The 11,810-nt window shown below is 40.6% G+C and overlaps 1 protein-coding gene across 2 annotated transcripts; it reads right to left on the bottom strand.

The window, feature by feature from the left end:
• Positions 1–325: 325 nt before the first annotated feature.
• Positions 326–11,418, bottom strand: LOC142959798 (Golgi SNAP receptor complex member 1-like). 2 transcript variants are annotated; one of them, XM_076101264.1, is made up of 9 exons: positions 11,277–11,418; positions 10,235–10,355; positions 9,834–9,909; positions 9,397–9,504; positions 9,173–9,264; positions 6,904–6,978; positions 1,346–1,375; positions 1,031–1,113; positions 326–798 (listed from the first exon to the last, which is right to left on the bottom strand). In XM_076101264.1, the coding sequence occupies exons 1-9, from the start codon at positions 11,317–11,319 to the stop codon at positions 674–676; spliced, it is 753 nt and encodes a 250-aa protein (XP_075957379.1). In that variant the 5' UTR covers positions 11,320–11,418; the 3' UTR covers positions 326–673. The 2 variants fall into 2 exon arrangements, with proteins under 2 accessions (XP_075957379.1, XP_075957380.1); XM_076101265.1 differs by lacking the exon at positions 11,277–11,418 and adding an exon at positions 10,713–11,214.
• Positions 11,419–11,810: the final 392 nt, after the last annotated feature.

The following is an 11,810-nucleotide window of genomic DNA, read 5'->3' as shown; positions in this document are numbered from 1 at the left end:
TATATACTGATTTCATACACTGTTTACATCAAGTTTAAAACTCCTGTACGTTTAATCTGAACAACGCCCTGCTGCAGTCATAGTTTGATATCTTGCTTTGCGTGCTACCATGATAAACTGATCGGACTCTCCTGAACTGCCTGGATCTCTAAATCTCATTACGTTTACAATATACTGCAAGATATGAATGGGGTTGTTCTCCCTGTATGCACTGCTCTTGGCACTCTGATGTTGATGTTTATACATTTATACTGTATGACTGGTTTACTGTGCCATAGTTCTGCATGTCAGAAATAAACTTGAATGAGCATGACAAACTTGACAGTGAGCTCATCACCTTTATTTTATTAGTCGCCACCGACACGATATAAAGAAGTGTGAAGTCAACAGTTAACAAATTTCACAAAGATTTGTATAAAGAGTGAAACATTAGAATAGGATATAACCAGCAATATACAACACCAAAGATGGAAACTTTATCATAAATCAGAAAATAAATAAACTCTCCAGTCAGTTCAAATCATTTCATTTATGTGACATACATTTCTTTTCAAAATAAAATCCTTTCTTCACTCTTTAAACAGTTTTTTTAAGGAGAGTAAATTAGAATATTAAGTCTTGAGATACAATGAATATATATTCGGTTCTTTTTTTTCTGATGAAAGTAAAGGAATCAGTGGAAAGTGTAGAGCAACAGGAGTATGGTGCAGACGCCGATCACCCCGCCTAGAACTAAAGAGTCCCGCCTCTTGCGCAAATTGATTTTCTGGATGAGACCGTTGATGGCGGGGAAACGATCTGAGGGGAGGGGAGGTGTGGTGAAGGAAAATAATTAAGATCCAAGTCGGCATTGCCTTCCTTTGCAGTGAGCAGGAGACAGAAAATACATCATCCGAGCTCTAAACACAACCAGGAAGAGGAATAAATAGAGACTCTACTGTCGTACTTTACTGTCAGACCAGCTTCAGACACAAAACAACGTAAAGAAGGTGAGGTGAAGAGAAAAGGAGGACGGGTGATTAAAGGATACTGGCCAAAGTTGTGACCCTGGTTTGGATGGACTTCAAGATCCCACGCTGAAATGTGATGTTCTCTTTGGTAGCTATGGCGATGCTAGAGGAAGAAGAAACCATGAGGGATTAGTTGGGAGGAAAAGAGGCATCACATCAAGTTTAATGTTTCAGCTGATGAGCCACAAAGTAGGCTGGTATGACGGTCTGTTTTAATAGGCCTGGATGTGCTGCGTTTGCGTGTGTGTGTGTGTGTGTGTGTGTGTGTTTACTCTCACCCTTAAGTGAGGGAGAGTAACAGGAGAGAGGAGAGTGAACGGGGCGATAAAGCTTACCTTATTGCGTTGTCAATAAGACTATCTGAGCTGTCGACATGAAAAAGAATTTTAAAAAAAGGAGAGAAAAAGGATAAAATGTCAGAAACCTTAATTCATAGAGCCTTATACAAACAATTACATCAACTAAAATAATTTTAAAAAGTACCATAATCTAACATTCATCACTTTTAACAAATAACCTTGTGATATAATGTCAAACACACTGTATATATATAAATATAATGTATAAATATACATGTCCTGGTCTGAGAGCCAAGAACATAGACAACAGGAGACAAAGAAAGCCGGTGCCATCATACACACAGCTCTTTGGGTGAATTATCATTAGAGGAGCACTTCCTGTGAACGTCAGGATGCGATTGGACGAATCAAACCCTCACCGAAGGAGAAGCCAGTTAATCCCTACAGTACCACTGCTCTCACCACGGATAGAGAGCATGAATCTCAGGACGGTAACCCGACGCCTGTGTTATTAGTTTTATGTGCATATAAGCAGAGCGGACAGAACACGCAGGTTTACATCAGCCGCCATTAGCTGCTGAGATAAGTGACGCACAGAAACATGAAGTGTTCAGTCCAGAGCTGAGCAGTCCATATCAGGTCAGCAGTGTGCATCCCGAGAGCGAAAATCAATACTGCGCTTTATACTTCCGCCTCATCTATCCGTCCGCCTCTCCCACTATCCATCTACTGCTGTCCTCGGCTTTTTCTCTCTATTCTTTACGGGCGAGGCAGCTTCTTGCTTTTTATTATTCTTTATTAAGTTACTACCCTTTTTCTAGCTGTAACTACTTTCCTACTTCACAAAGTGGTCCGATCACTGGTTTGTAAACCTGGTTTGGCCTACTTGGCTTGATGGGGGACACTGTCGCAACAGTTCAAAGTTTAAAGATACAAAAGTCAATCGGAAATGCATTTCATGAGCTGCAGATGTCTACCTGTCTGAGCGTGACGGTCGGCTGAAACATATGCATGTACAGCTGTAGTTAAAATACAAAGATCACAGAGAAATATCTGAACGACGGTGTTCATCCACTGCAGATTCTCTCTTAACCAGCATCGACTCTTCACAAAAATAAACAGCAAGTGAGGCAGAAACACAACTGGCAGACGTCTGTGCTGCTGGCTTTGAAAACGGAGCGAGCTGCAGGCTGGACCTGGAGCAGCACGACGGTCCGTGCCACAGACGGATCCTTTTAAGGGAAGCACTTCTGGTTAGTTGCGGCTGAGAGGCCGAACAACAGTCAGTTATGCCAGAGAGCTAATGGTTCACTGTGAAACGCATCAGGACTGCCCGTCGCTACGCTAATACCACACAGATAATTGTACTCGTGAATTTCTGACTTTTAAAAAATCAAATGGTGCCTCTGGGCACGAAGAGAACATGACAATAATACATTACTATTCCTGCCGCAAAGCTACTGACAAAAATATCAAATATCCACAACGTTCAAACCACAGAACTCAATCTCACTTTTCAAATAAATCCCTAGAAATGAATTTTCTGGCGGCGCCATGATGAGGTGGTTTTACTATTGACGATGTGTTGCTGTAACTCTTTTGAACAAACTCTCTCCCCCATTTTAGATTGTGTGGCTCTGAGGTCATAATCTGGATCAATAAATGATCTCGTGAAACACAGACCAGAATCAGACAAAGCATCTCAGACTAAACGTGTCTCTAACTCCGCTTCATGTCCGAGTCGACTGCTCCGTCTCCATTGAGTCTGTTTGTTTACATTGACATGTCACACATTAAGCTGCTGCAGCTGCTGTGCAGAACAGTCCAACGTCAAAAACATTACAGCCAGACAGTAACAGCAGGGAGTCACAGCTGCAGAGTGCTGCCATGGGATTAAACAATGCAGTTTTATTCGTCTTTATAGGCTCATCTGTCTGCATTTCAGCACGACCAGTGTCTTATAACCCCGGCAACAACGGAAACATTTCCATCAGTTGCAACAAAGGGAAGACGGGCGCTGAGAAGGAGTAAAACGTCAGAGGTAAGTAACTCAGCATCTTTATCCGAGTGCAACTGTAACTTCCAGTGGTCTTCTTCTCTACAGGACGTACTGCAGAAAATGTCTCTCTGGGTGACATCAGCGACATTCATGTTTCTGGAACAAACCGCGGATGCATCGGAGGGAGGAACGACTACACTGTGACAGGTGGGAGCTAATCATGGTCAGAGATCATTACAGGACATATCGATGTGAGCATGATTAACTGTTTCCAATCGCTCGTATTTCTGGTATTTCAATAGGAGGAATCGCAGCCAAGTCCAATATCGGTAATATCCATAATGTTAGTGTTGGTAAGAACTCAGGATCCATTGGTTCAGGGAACCGTATCAACATCAGCTGAGGTGAGAGCACAGCTTTATTGGTCACACAGACAGTATTGAATGTGTGGTAATATGTTCTGTTCATGCATCAGATTCGTTTATAATCCAGGTTTTTTTATTCTATCTTCTCTCCCTTCTTTCTCCACCGCTCAGATCATGAACCACTCAGCTGAAATGTCTTGTGATGGAAATCTTACAACAAAAGCATAACAAATGACAAATTCATGCTTTGAAATCAGATTTGAGATGCATCAGCTTTAATTTGAAAGAAATGAAAATTATAATAAAGTCAATATGGCACATGAAACTGTCCTTGCTTTGTTTTTGTTAAAGGAAACAACCGTTTCTCTTCATTTACAGCTGAGCGCTGGGAACATGGGAAATTATTAGAAGTCTGATTAATCAAAACATCAGACAACTGATCAACCGACTGAAAATTCCCCGTTTCATGAGGATGTAAAGCAACTACAGCACTACTGGCCTCAGATGGTCCAACCCACCATCTCAATGTAGCAATGAGGATCCTGTGATCGACTGATTCAGAGGCTGAAATACAATCCAACAAAACCGAAAATGAGATTGATGAGACCGCTTGAACAAGGATGTCATTCTGCACGACATCTGTGAGAACAGCCAGGTTGAAATGTCTTTCAATGAAATTGTGTACAGACATTCATGCTCCCCAGAGGATGAAATACAGACATTTATGCTCCCCAGAGGATGAAATACAGACATTCATGCTCCCCAGAGGATGAAATACAGACATTTATGCTCCCCAGAGGATGAAATACAGACATTTATGCTCCCCAGAGGATGAAATACAGACATTCATGCTCCCCAGAGGATGAAATACAGACATTCATGCTCCCCAGAGGATGAAATACAGACATTTATGCTCCCCAGAGGATGAAATACAGACATTCATGCTCCCCAGAGGATGAAATACAGACATTTATGCTCCCCAGAGGATGAAATACAGACATTTATGCTCCCCAGAGGATGAAATACAGACATTCATGCTCCCCAGAGGATGAAATACAGACATTCATGCTCCCCAGAGGATGAAGTCCACGGACTTTGGTGATCCCCCTGACTTTATATTTAGCCCCACCATCATGTCAACATTTTAATTTGTCCAGTACTTTATGTTTGGCGCTAATTATCAAATGTTAGCATGTGTGAACATGGTAAACATTATAGCTACTAAACATGACGTCATTATGAGCATGTTTACAGGCTAACATTAGTGTTTAGCTCAGTGCTAGCAAGGCTCGCAGTCATGTTGTTATCGGTCTAAAATGATTGTAGTGTTGGATGCAAATCACATGGATTTAAGCAGCAACGACACATTCTCCATTAAGGAGTTCTTGTAAAAGCTTTATTGAACTATTTTGATCAGTTTAATCTCTTACAAACAACTTTATAGCATCTACTAATTAGTAGGTAACATGGTGTGAAAATGTTGTTTTTTTATACAAGTATAATAATTGTGACTACGGTAAACACGTAGGTACTGTATACATTTACTAAGAACATCTCTGGTATTGCTTAAAATGCCACCGTATTTACACCACATTTAATTATTATTAAAAACTGGGTATAGAGTTGAATAGGAAACAATTATTTATGAAAGTTAGTAGATATGATGCATGTATGCAGAATCAATCAGTTTCATGGATTGCATTACAGCCCATAACAGGCCAAACCTCTGTGACAGTTTTACTGTACGTGATCAAGTCAACTGATTTAATTGCTGCACTTCTTTTAATTTGATTTATATGAAGGTGTCAAATAAAGACAATACATCCATGGTATTGATCATAAACCAACGCATTAGATGAATAATCAGGGTATCAGCAAATTAATTAGGGTTAGTCCTCTAGTGACTGTCTGTACAAAATCTTATTTTAATCTATTCAATAATCCACAAAATTGAGTCTGGACCATCAGGCAAACCGACTGACCAACAGACCCCTATATTGGCTAAAAAGAATGGTCAAAATAAAGAGACATAAACATATGTGAGAAATGTTAGACAGCACTCCATCATCACAACACCAGATATGGGAACATAATTTGACAGAATGGTGTCCATCCCTTCAGAGCCCAATACCTTATTAAAACACCTAAAGACTAGCGACAGGGCCGAATCAGAGTTGGCTAAATCGGATCCTTTCTTCACGGTTCTCTACTGTGTTTTGTTCATCTCAGCCTGCTCATGTTGCAGAGCGGTTATCCTTGAGGGAGGTCGGGCTCTACAGTTCTCACATACCAGGGACAATTAGAGCGTGTGAATGTGAACGATTATATGGCCCCAGCAGTGCGGGTGACTCTGAAATCTGACACCGACGTTTGCAAAATGCACTGATTTTCATAACTAACATGGTTTGATGCTATCAAAGCTAATTAATGTTGATTCTGAAAGTGTCACAATTGTGTTGAACATGCAATGACGATGAAGCGTCTTATCTCATCAACTCGATGACAGAACAAAAACAAACGTTTGTCAGGCGCTCTCTGCAGAAGACGCTTGACTTCTTAACACCAATGGTGAGTGTTTCTGAATAGCTTGTGTAAAATAAGGAATATCCGATGTGGTAGGTTGTCCAGCTGTTATTAGAGACACATTTAATCGACATTCAGGTCAATATAAGTCGGACTCTGTATTGGCAAGTAAAGGACTCGGATCCGGGCTCAAATTAATTAATCGGGACATCTCTTTTAAAACATTTGGTTTCTTCTTTTTTCCTCTTTTCGTTTTGACGACTAAATTGCTAAACGGTTCCACAACACATCGGGAACATTGCTGTTTGAAACCTTTTTCCTCACCACATCTCCTGTTTGACTTCTGCTCTTTCATTTTCTGTTTGTTTATCTTCCTCTACTTGAGTGCAGTCATGAGAAAGTGCTTGAGAAGCATATTATAAAGCCACAAGGTAACGTGACTAACACCACGTCAAGTAAACGATTAACATGCATATGTGCATGTACACATGACCGCACACTAACACTAGAGCACATACAGTAACACCACACTGCCCACTCACTCACTTCCTCAACTACTCTCACATGCTAGTTTTGGAAGAAAGGCTACACTGGTTAGAACTGAATTCACTAGTGCACTAAATATTCAATAAGGGGGGTTTTGGCTGTAGCCCTCGGCCTTCTGTACCTGTGGTTCTAAGTGACATGTTTTATAAGAAATCTCTTACTGTCTGAGATGTTCATGTTCCTTCAGGATGAGCTCAGTCCTTCTGTTGTTCACTCCTGCGCTGCTCTTGTAGGACCTGAGTAAGAAAAACGGAAGAGAGAGAAGCGTTAAATGATGGGGAATTGGATTGACAAATAGCAAAAAGATGCAGCAAATTAAACACTTTTTTTGGTAAATTTTGCCTTTATTTGACAGAGACAGTAGAGAGCCAGACAAGAAATGAGGGGGGGGGGAGAGAGAGAGAGACAGAGAGAGAATGCAGCAAAGGCCCCGACCAGATTTGAACTGGGTGCGCGTCTTTTGCACTAGGCCACCAGACGCCCTAATGAAGAAAAATGTATATAACATGACTAAGAGTCTACAGCCATGCTAGCGGGTCTGTGAGGCCGTATTCAGATATGCAGATGTGAAGCAGGTATATTTACCATGTTCACCATCTTAGATTAGCATTTACCCCAAAGTACGGCTGAGGCTGATGGGAATGTCATTTGTTTTGTATTTGGTCAACAAAGTATGAGACAAACTGACATTTTGGCCGAACAATGGTGCTAGATGAAAAGTTAAGGGATCACCGAAGCTATAACAATTCATCCTCAGGGAAATGTGAACGTGCCAAGTAACACATTCTGGCCAAATGTATTTGTTTGGGCGACATCTGGCTCCGTTTGGTGGTGCTTTATAAAAACCTAAAGCAACACATTACCCTTTAAGCAGCTTTGCAATTGGGGAACAGAAGGAATCGGCACAAAAACAAGTTTCTCGCCGGTCTTTAGTCTGAAAGGGTAATTCACTCCCTCCTATTAACCGATGCCTGGATGCTGATTATGTACTTCCTGCGTTAAGGCTTTTAAGTGATTAGCTCTGCTTAACCCACAACTCTGTGCTCCATCTCTTATTTACACCGTCCCCTCCCTATTTGGGCTGATCATCAATTCATCAGCCATTATCTCGCCCCTTCACTGTTCCTCCATATCTCTCACCTCTATGAGAATAATTAAAATGGACTGTAATCAGTCAACATCAGATCAGGACAATGTCTCTCTGTGTCTCTCTCTCTCTCTCTCTCTCTCTCTCTCTCTCTCTCTCTCTTCCTCTCTGTTTCTCTCTCTCTTCCTCTCTGTCTGACAGTCTTGCTCTCCCTCTCCTCCCCTGATGAAGCATTTCTCTGTATCAGTCAGGCCAGACGTAACCACTCTCCCTCAGTTTGGGCTGAATGAAAGCCTTGCGGTTTGATTTACTGTAGAAGGCACTTAGGAAAGAGATCCCCAGAGAAAGAGAGAGATACATACACAGATAGAGAGATACAGGAGATACAGACAAAGAGAGAGAGAGAGAGAGGGAGAGGGAGGGAGGGCGATCGGCTAATAAGAGGAGGTGCCTCTTATTAGCTGATGAAACATGATGGAGGGAATGGAGATTATCAAAGGGTGGGGGAATTCAGCAACAAGCTGGACATTTCTGCCTCCTCCTGGTTAAACATAACATAGCAAAAATCCACAGAGGAGGAGGGGAATAGAAAGAAGGAAAGAAGGAAAGAAGGAAAAGAAGGGTAGGAAAGATGAAAATTTAAAACATAGTAGCAAAAAACCAGGGTCGGAAGGACCTGAGGATGGAAAGATTGCCAACATGAAGCAGACTTAAGAGAGTACTTAGTGTTGTACTTCCATAAAGTTGGGAGGCTTACGAGAGTAAGATGGTCAAGAATCGGTCAAAATGAATGCAATGACTACTCCACTAAAAGATAAAACAAATTTTCAACTTTTTTTTGTCTGAATCATATTTGGTGGAGCTTTTCGAAGGCTTCAATAGAATTCATAATTTTAAGCAGCATATGCATTTAGAGCTAAACACAGCAGTCGATTGACACGCGATGATACATTTGACCAGATCTAAATATCACTGCATCCTTATCACTCGCTTTGAGAATAAGAGTGGATTCAAACGTTTACATTCAGTCTACAGGAGAGTCCCAAGCATACAGGTAATAATGTTAATATAAAAACAAGATTGAGGTTAGGAAAATAAAATAAAAGTTCACATTTCAACAGAGCAGTATTGGGGTAACTACCTCACATCAATACCCAGCCAGTGACATTAGGAGAGGCTCAGCCAATCTTTCATCAACAGTTCCTATCTATAAACACACAGATGTCCTACACAAGACTTGCAAACCGCAATGTTGTGGCTAAACGGAGAACACCATGATTACATTGTATTTACTAACATTATACAATATATTCTATTGTCAAGAGATGTATTAAGGTGCTTACTCAATGTCTCTGTGAACAGAGCCGAGCAGATCCTCTCGCTCTCGCAGGCTGAAGAAGTTGGTTTTGGTTTTGTGGAACTCAAGAGTATAGTCCTATGGGAAAAACAAAAGACAAAAAAAGATAAAATGTATGACAATTTCACAAATGTTTCTTCTTAAAAATATAGAAATAACTTAAGACAACTCACAGGTGGAGCTGGAACACTTTTAAGTACTTGTATGTACCTGTAAGATGTCTCTGTGTCTCTGTAAGGTGTGCATCAACGCTGCGTTATGCGATGAAGCCCCCGGAGTGTTCGTGTATTCTGCCATCTTGTCATTGACTGCAGTAAGCTGCAAAAAAAACAAGATAAAATGCAAACAAGTAGCCATAAAAATAATGATTTTTGGGGGGTAAGAGATCTTAAAACCACTTAGTCTAATCAGACTACAGTCAAATGAATTTCAAAGTAAACGTGAATGTATTACAATAAGCATAAAACACAGGAGCTTTGGTTGGCTGCTCACTTCTTAATTCTATTGCAGAACATTTATAAACAAATTCGGCATCACATCAATTCCATCCCCTGGGCTTGAGGCCCCAACAGCTGTTTGTGTAGAGGACCCTAACACCCCTTCAACTATGACTGTTAGTGACCACATGTGTGTGATATTTGACTTACGCCGGCCAACAGCTGCTCCAGCTCAGTGGTCATGGCCACGAGCATGTTGTCGTGAGATGAGCCGACAGAATCAGACCTGATTTAAGAATGAGAGGGAAAGGATGCTAAAGTTAAAGCTCATCTTCTTTTGTCCTTCAAAATATATAAAAAACAGTTGTGCAGTGTGCAGACTGGAACAGCACAATTAAAGAGGAAAATGATAACGAATGATATTGCTAATCGTTAAAAACAGTAAACATCATTACTTAAACATTGTGCAACATCAGTTATTCTGTCGAAATGTAAAAACAATGCGTTGTTAAATACAAAACCATGTGTTTGGTCGTCAAAATGAGGTTCTAAGTTCTATATCCCAGGTCAGCCAAAGTAAGAGTTGTTCAAATGAAGCGTGGCCGGCTGACCTGCTCTCTCTCGTCCGCTGGTCCCGGCTGCTGCTGCTGCTGTAGCTGGTGCAGAGCTTACTGAAGGAGACCAGCTTGAGGTCCAGCTCATTTTCCAGCTGTCGGGCCTGTTTACGCAAATCTGAGTGAGGAGACCGAGGAACAAGAAGAAGAAGAAGAAAAGAGTAAGGCATGAAGGCAACGAGAAGGAGACAAGATAGAAGGCATCCTATAGGCACCATAAACAAAATCACTCCACACAGCAGACTGATGTGGCTTGACGTTGACACTGTTGGTATTTGGTTTGCAGGGCCATAAGGTGTATGAACAAGGAATGGCATGTGTTTTTAAGATGGCAAACAATACATGGGCTGGAGTATTTGACCCAGAAATGAATTTACAGCATTGGGGCCACAATGCTGTAGTCAGTAAAGGTGTTGAATTTATTAAAACTATTTTAGAAACTACAAAACAAAGGATTGAATCTTCACTCATTTACCTTGCTTTGCAGGAGGATTAACGCTCCAGCTCGTGTGACAGTCCCCCAATTAGAACATGAAAGCAGTGGTGAACAGTGTTTTTTTTTTTTTAAATGAGTTAATAGATTAAATAACGAATGACAACAGATGCAAACATCTCTGCTGGGTTAAAGATTAAGAAGTAAAAACAAAACAATGACTTGAAAGTTCACATTGTTTGTTTTTCTACTGTTAACACTTAACTTTTTCATGTAAACAGGTAGCAGAGAGTCAAACTGTCAACTAAAGTTAAACAAACTGAACAGTTTAACTCAGCTAAAAGGAGAAGCTACACTTAAGATCGCAGTGTGATTGTTGATTATTGACAACGGCTAATAGCGTTAACTTTTTAAGTTCGACGTCCAACATGCTAACATGTTAGCTTGTAATCAGCTACATATATCTTTATATCAGCGGTGATATAAAGACGGTTACGTAACGTCTCACAGAACATATTTAACGCTTTTAATTTAAATCGGTGAAGAACAGTAAAAGATGGACACAGGGACAGTTGTTTGAAATCAGATGCTGGAACAATAATTTACCTTCCCAGTAGTTGCTGCTGGTTGCCATGTTTGTTGTTGACATGTCATCATCAGCCGTGAAGAAGAAACAACTGTCGCAAATTCTCTTCTTCTTCTTCTTCTTCTTCTTCTTCTTCTTCTTCTTCTTCTTCTTCTTCTTCTTCTTCTTCTTCTTCTTTTGTTTTTAATGGCGGTTGGCAAACAACTTTTAGGTGCATTACCGCCACCCACTAATCTGGAGTGTGGACTAAGGAAAGTAATTATCTAATACAAAAACCAAACAAACAAACACAAAATAAAACAAAATAAAATAAAACAAAGCAAAATAAAATAAATATAATTCTCAAATTCTATTCACTAGTCTTGTTGACTCTAAAAACTCCAAAAGAGGCTTCCAACACTCTTCACCAAAGCTTTTCTTTAATATATCAGTTATATTCTCCTCTCCCACCTCTCTTAGACCACTTTTTAATACTTCTCTCTCTGCCTCGTACCTCTGACATGACACTAAAACATGGTCCACAGTTTCCTCTTCATCACAAAATCCACACATTC

Source organism: Anarhichas minor, unplaced genomic scaffold (genome assembly GCF_050575085.1).
Source record: "Anarhichas minor isolate MPS153535 unplaced genomic scaffold, ASM5057508v1 ptg000027l, whole genome shotgun sequence".
NCBI lineage: Eukaryota > Metazoa > Chordata > Actinopteri > Perciformes > Anarhichadidae > Anarhichas > Anarhichas minor.
This window is presented reverse-complemented; position numbering and strand designations above follow the sequence as displayed.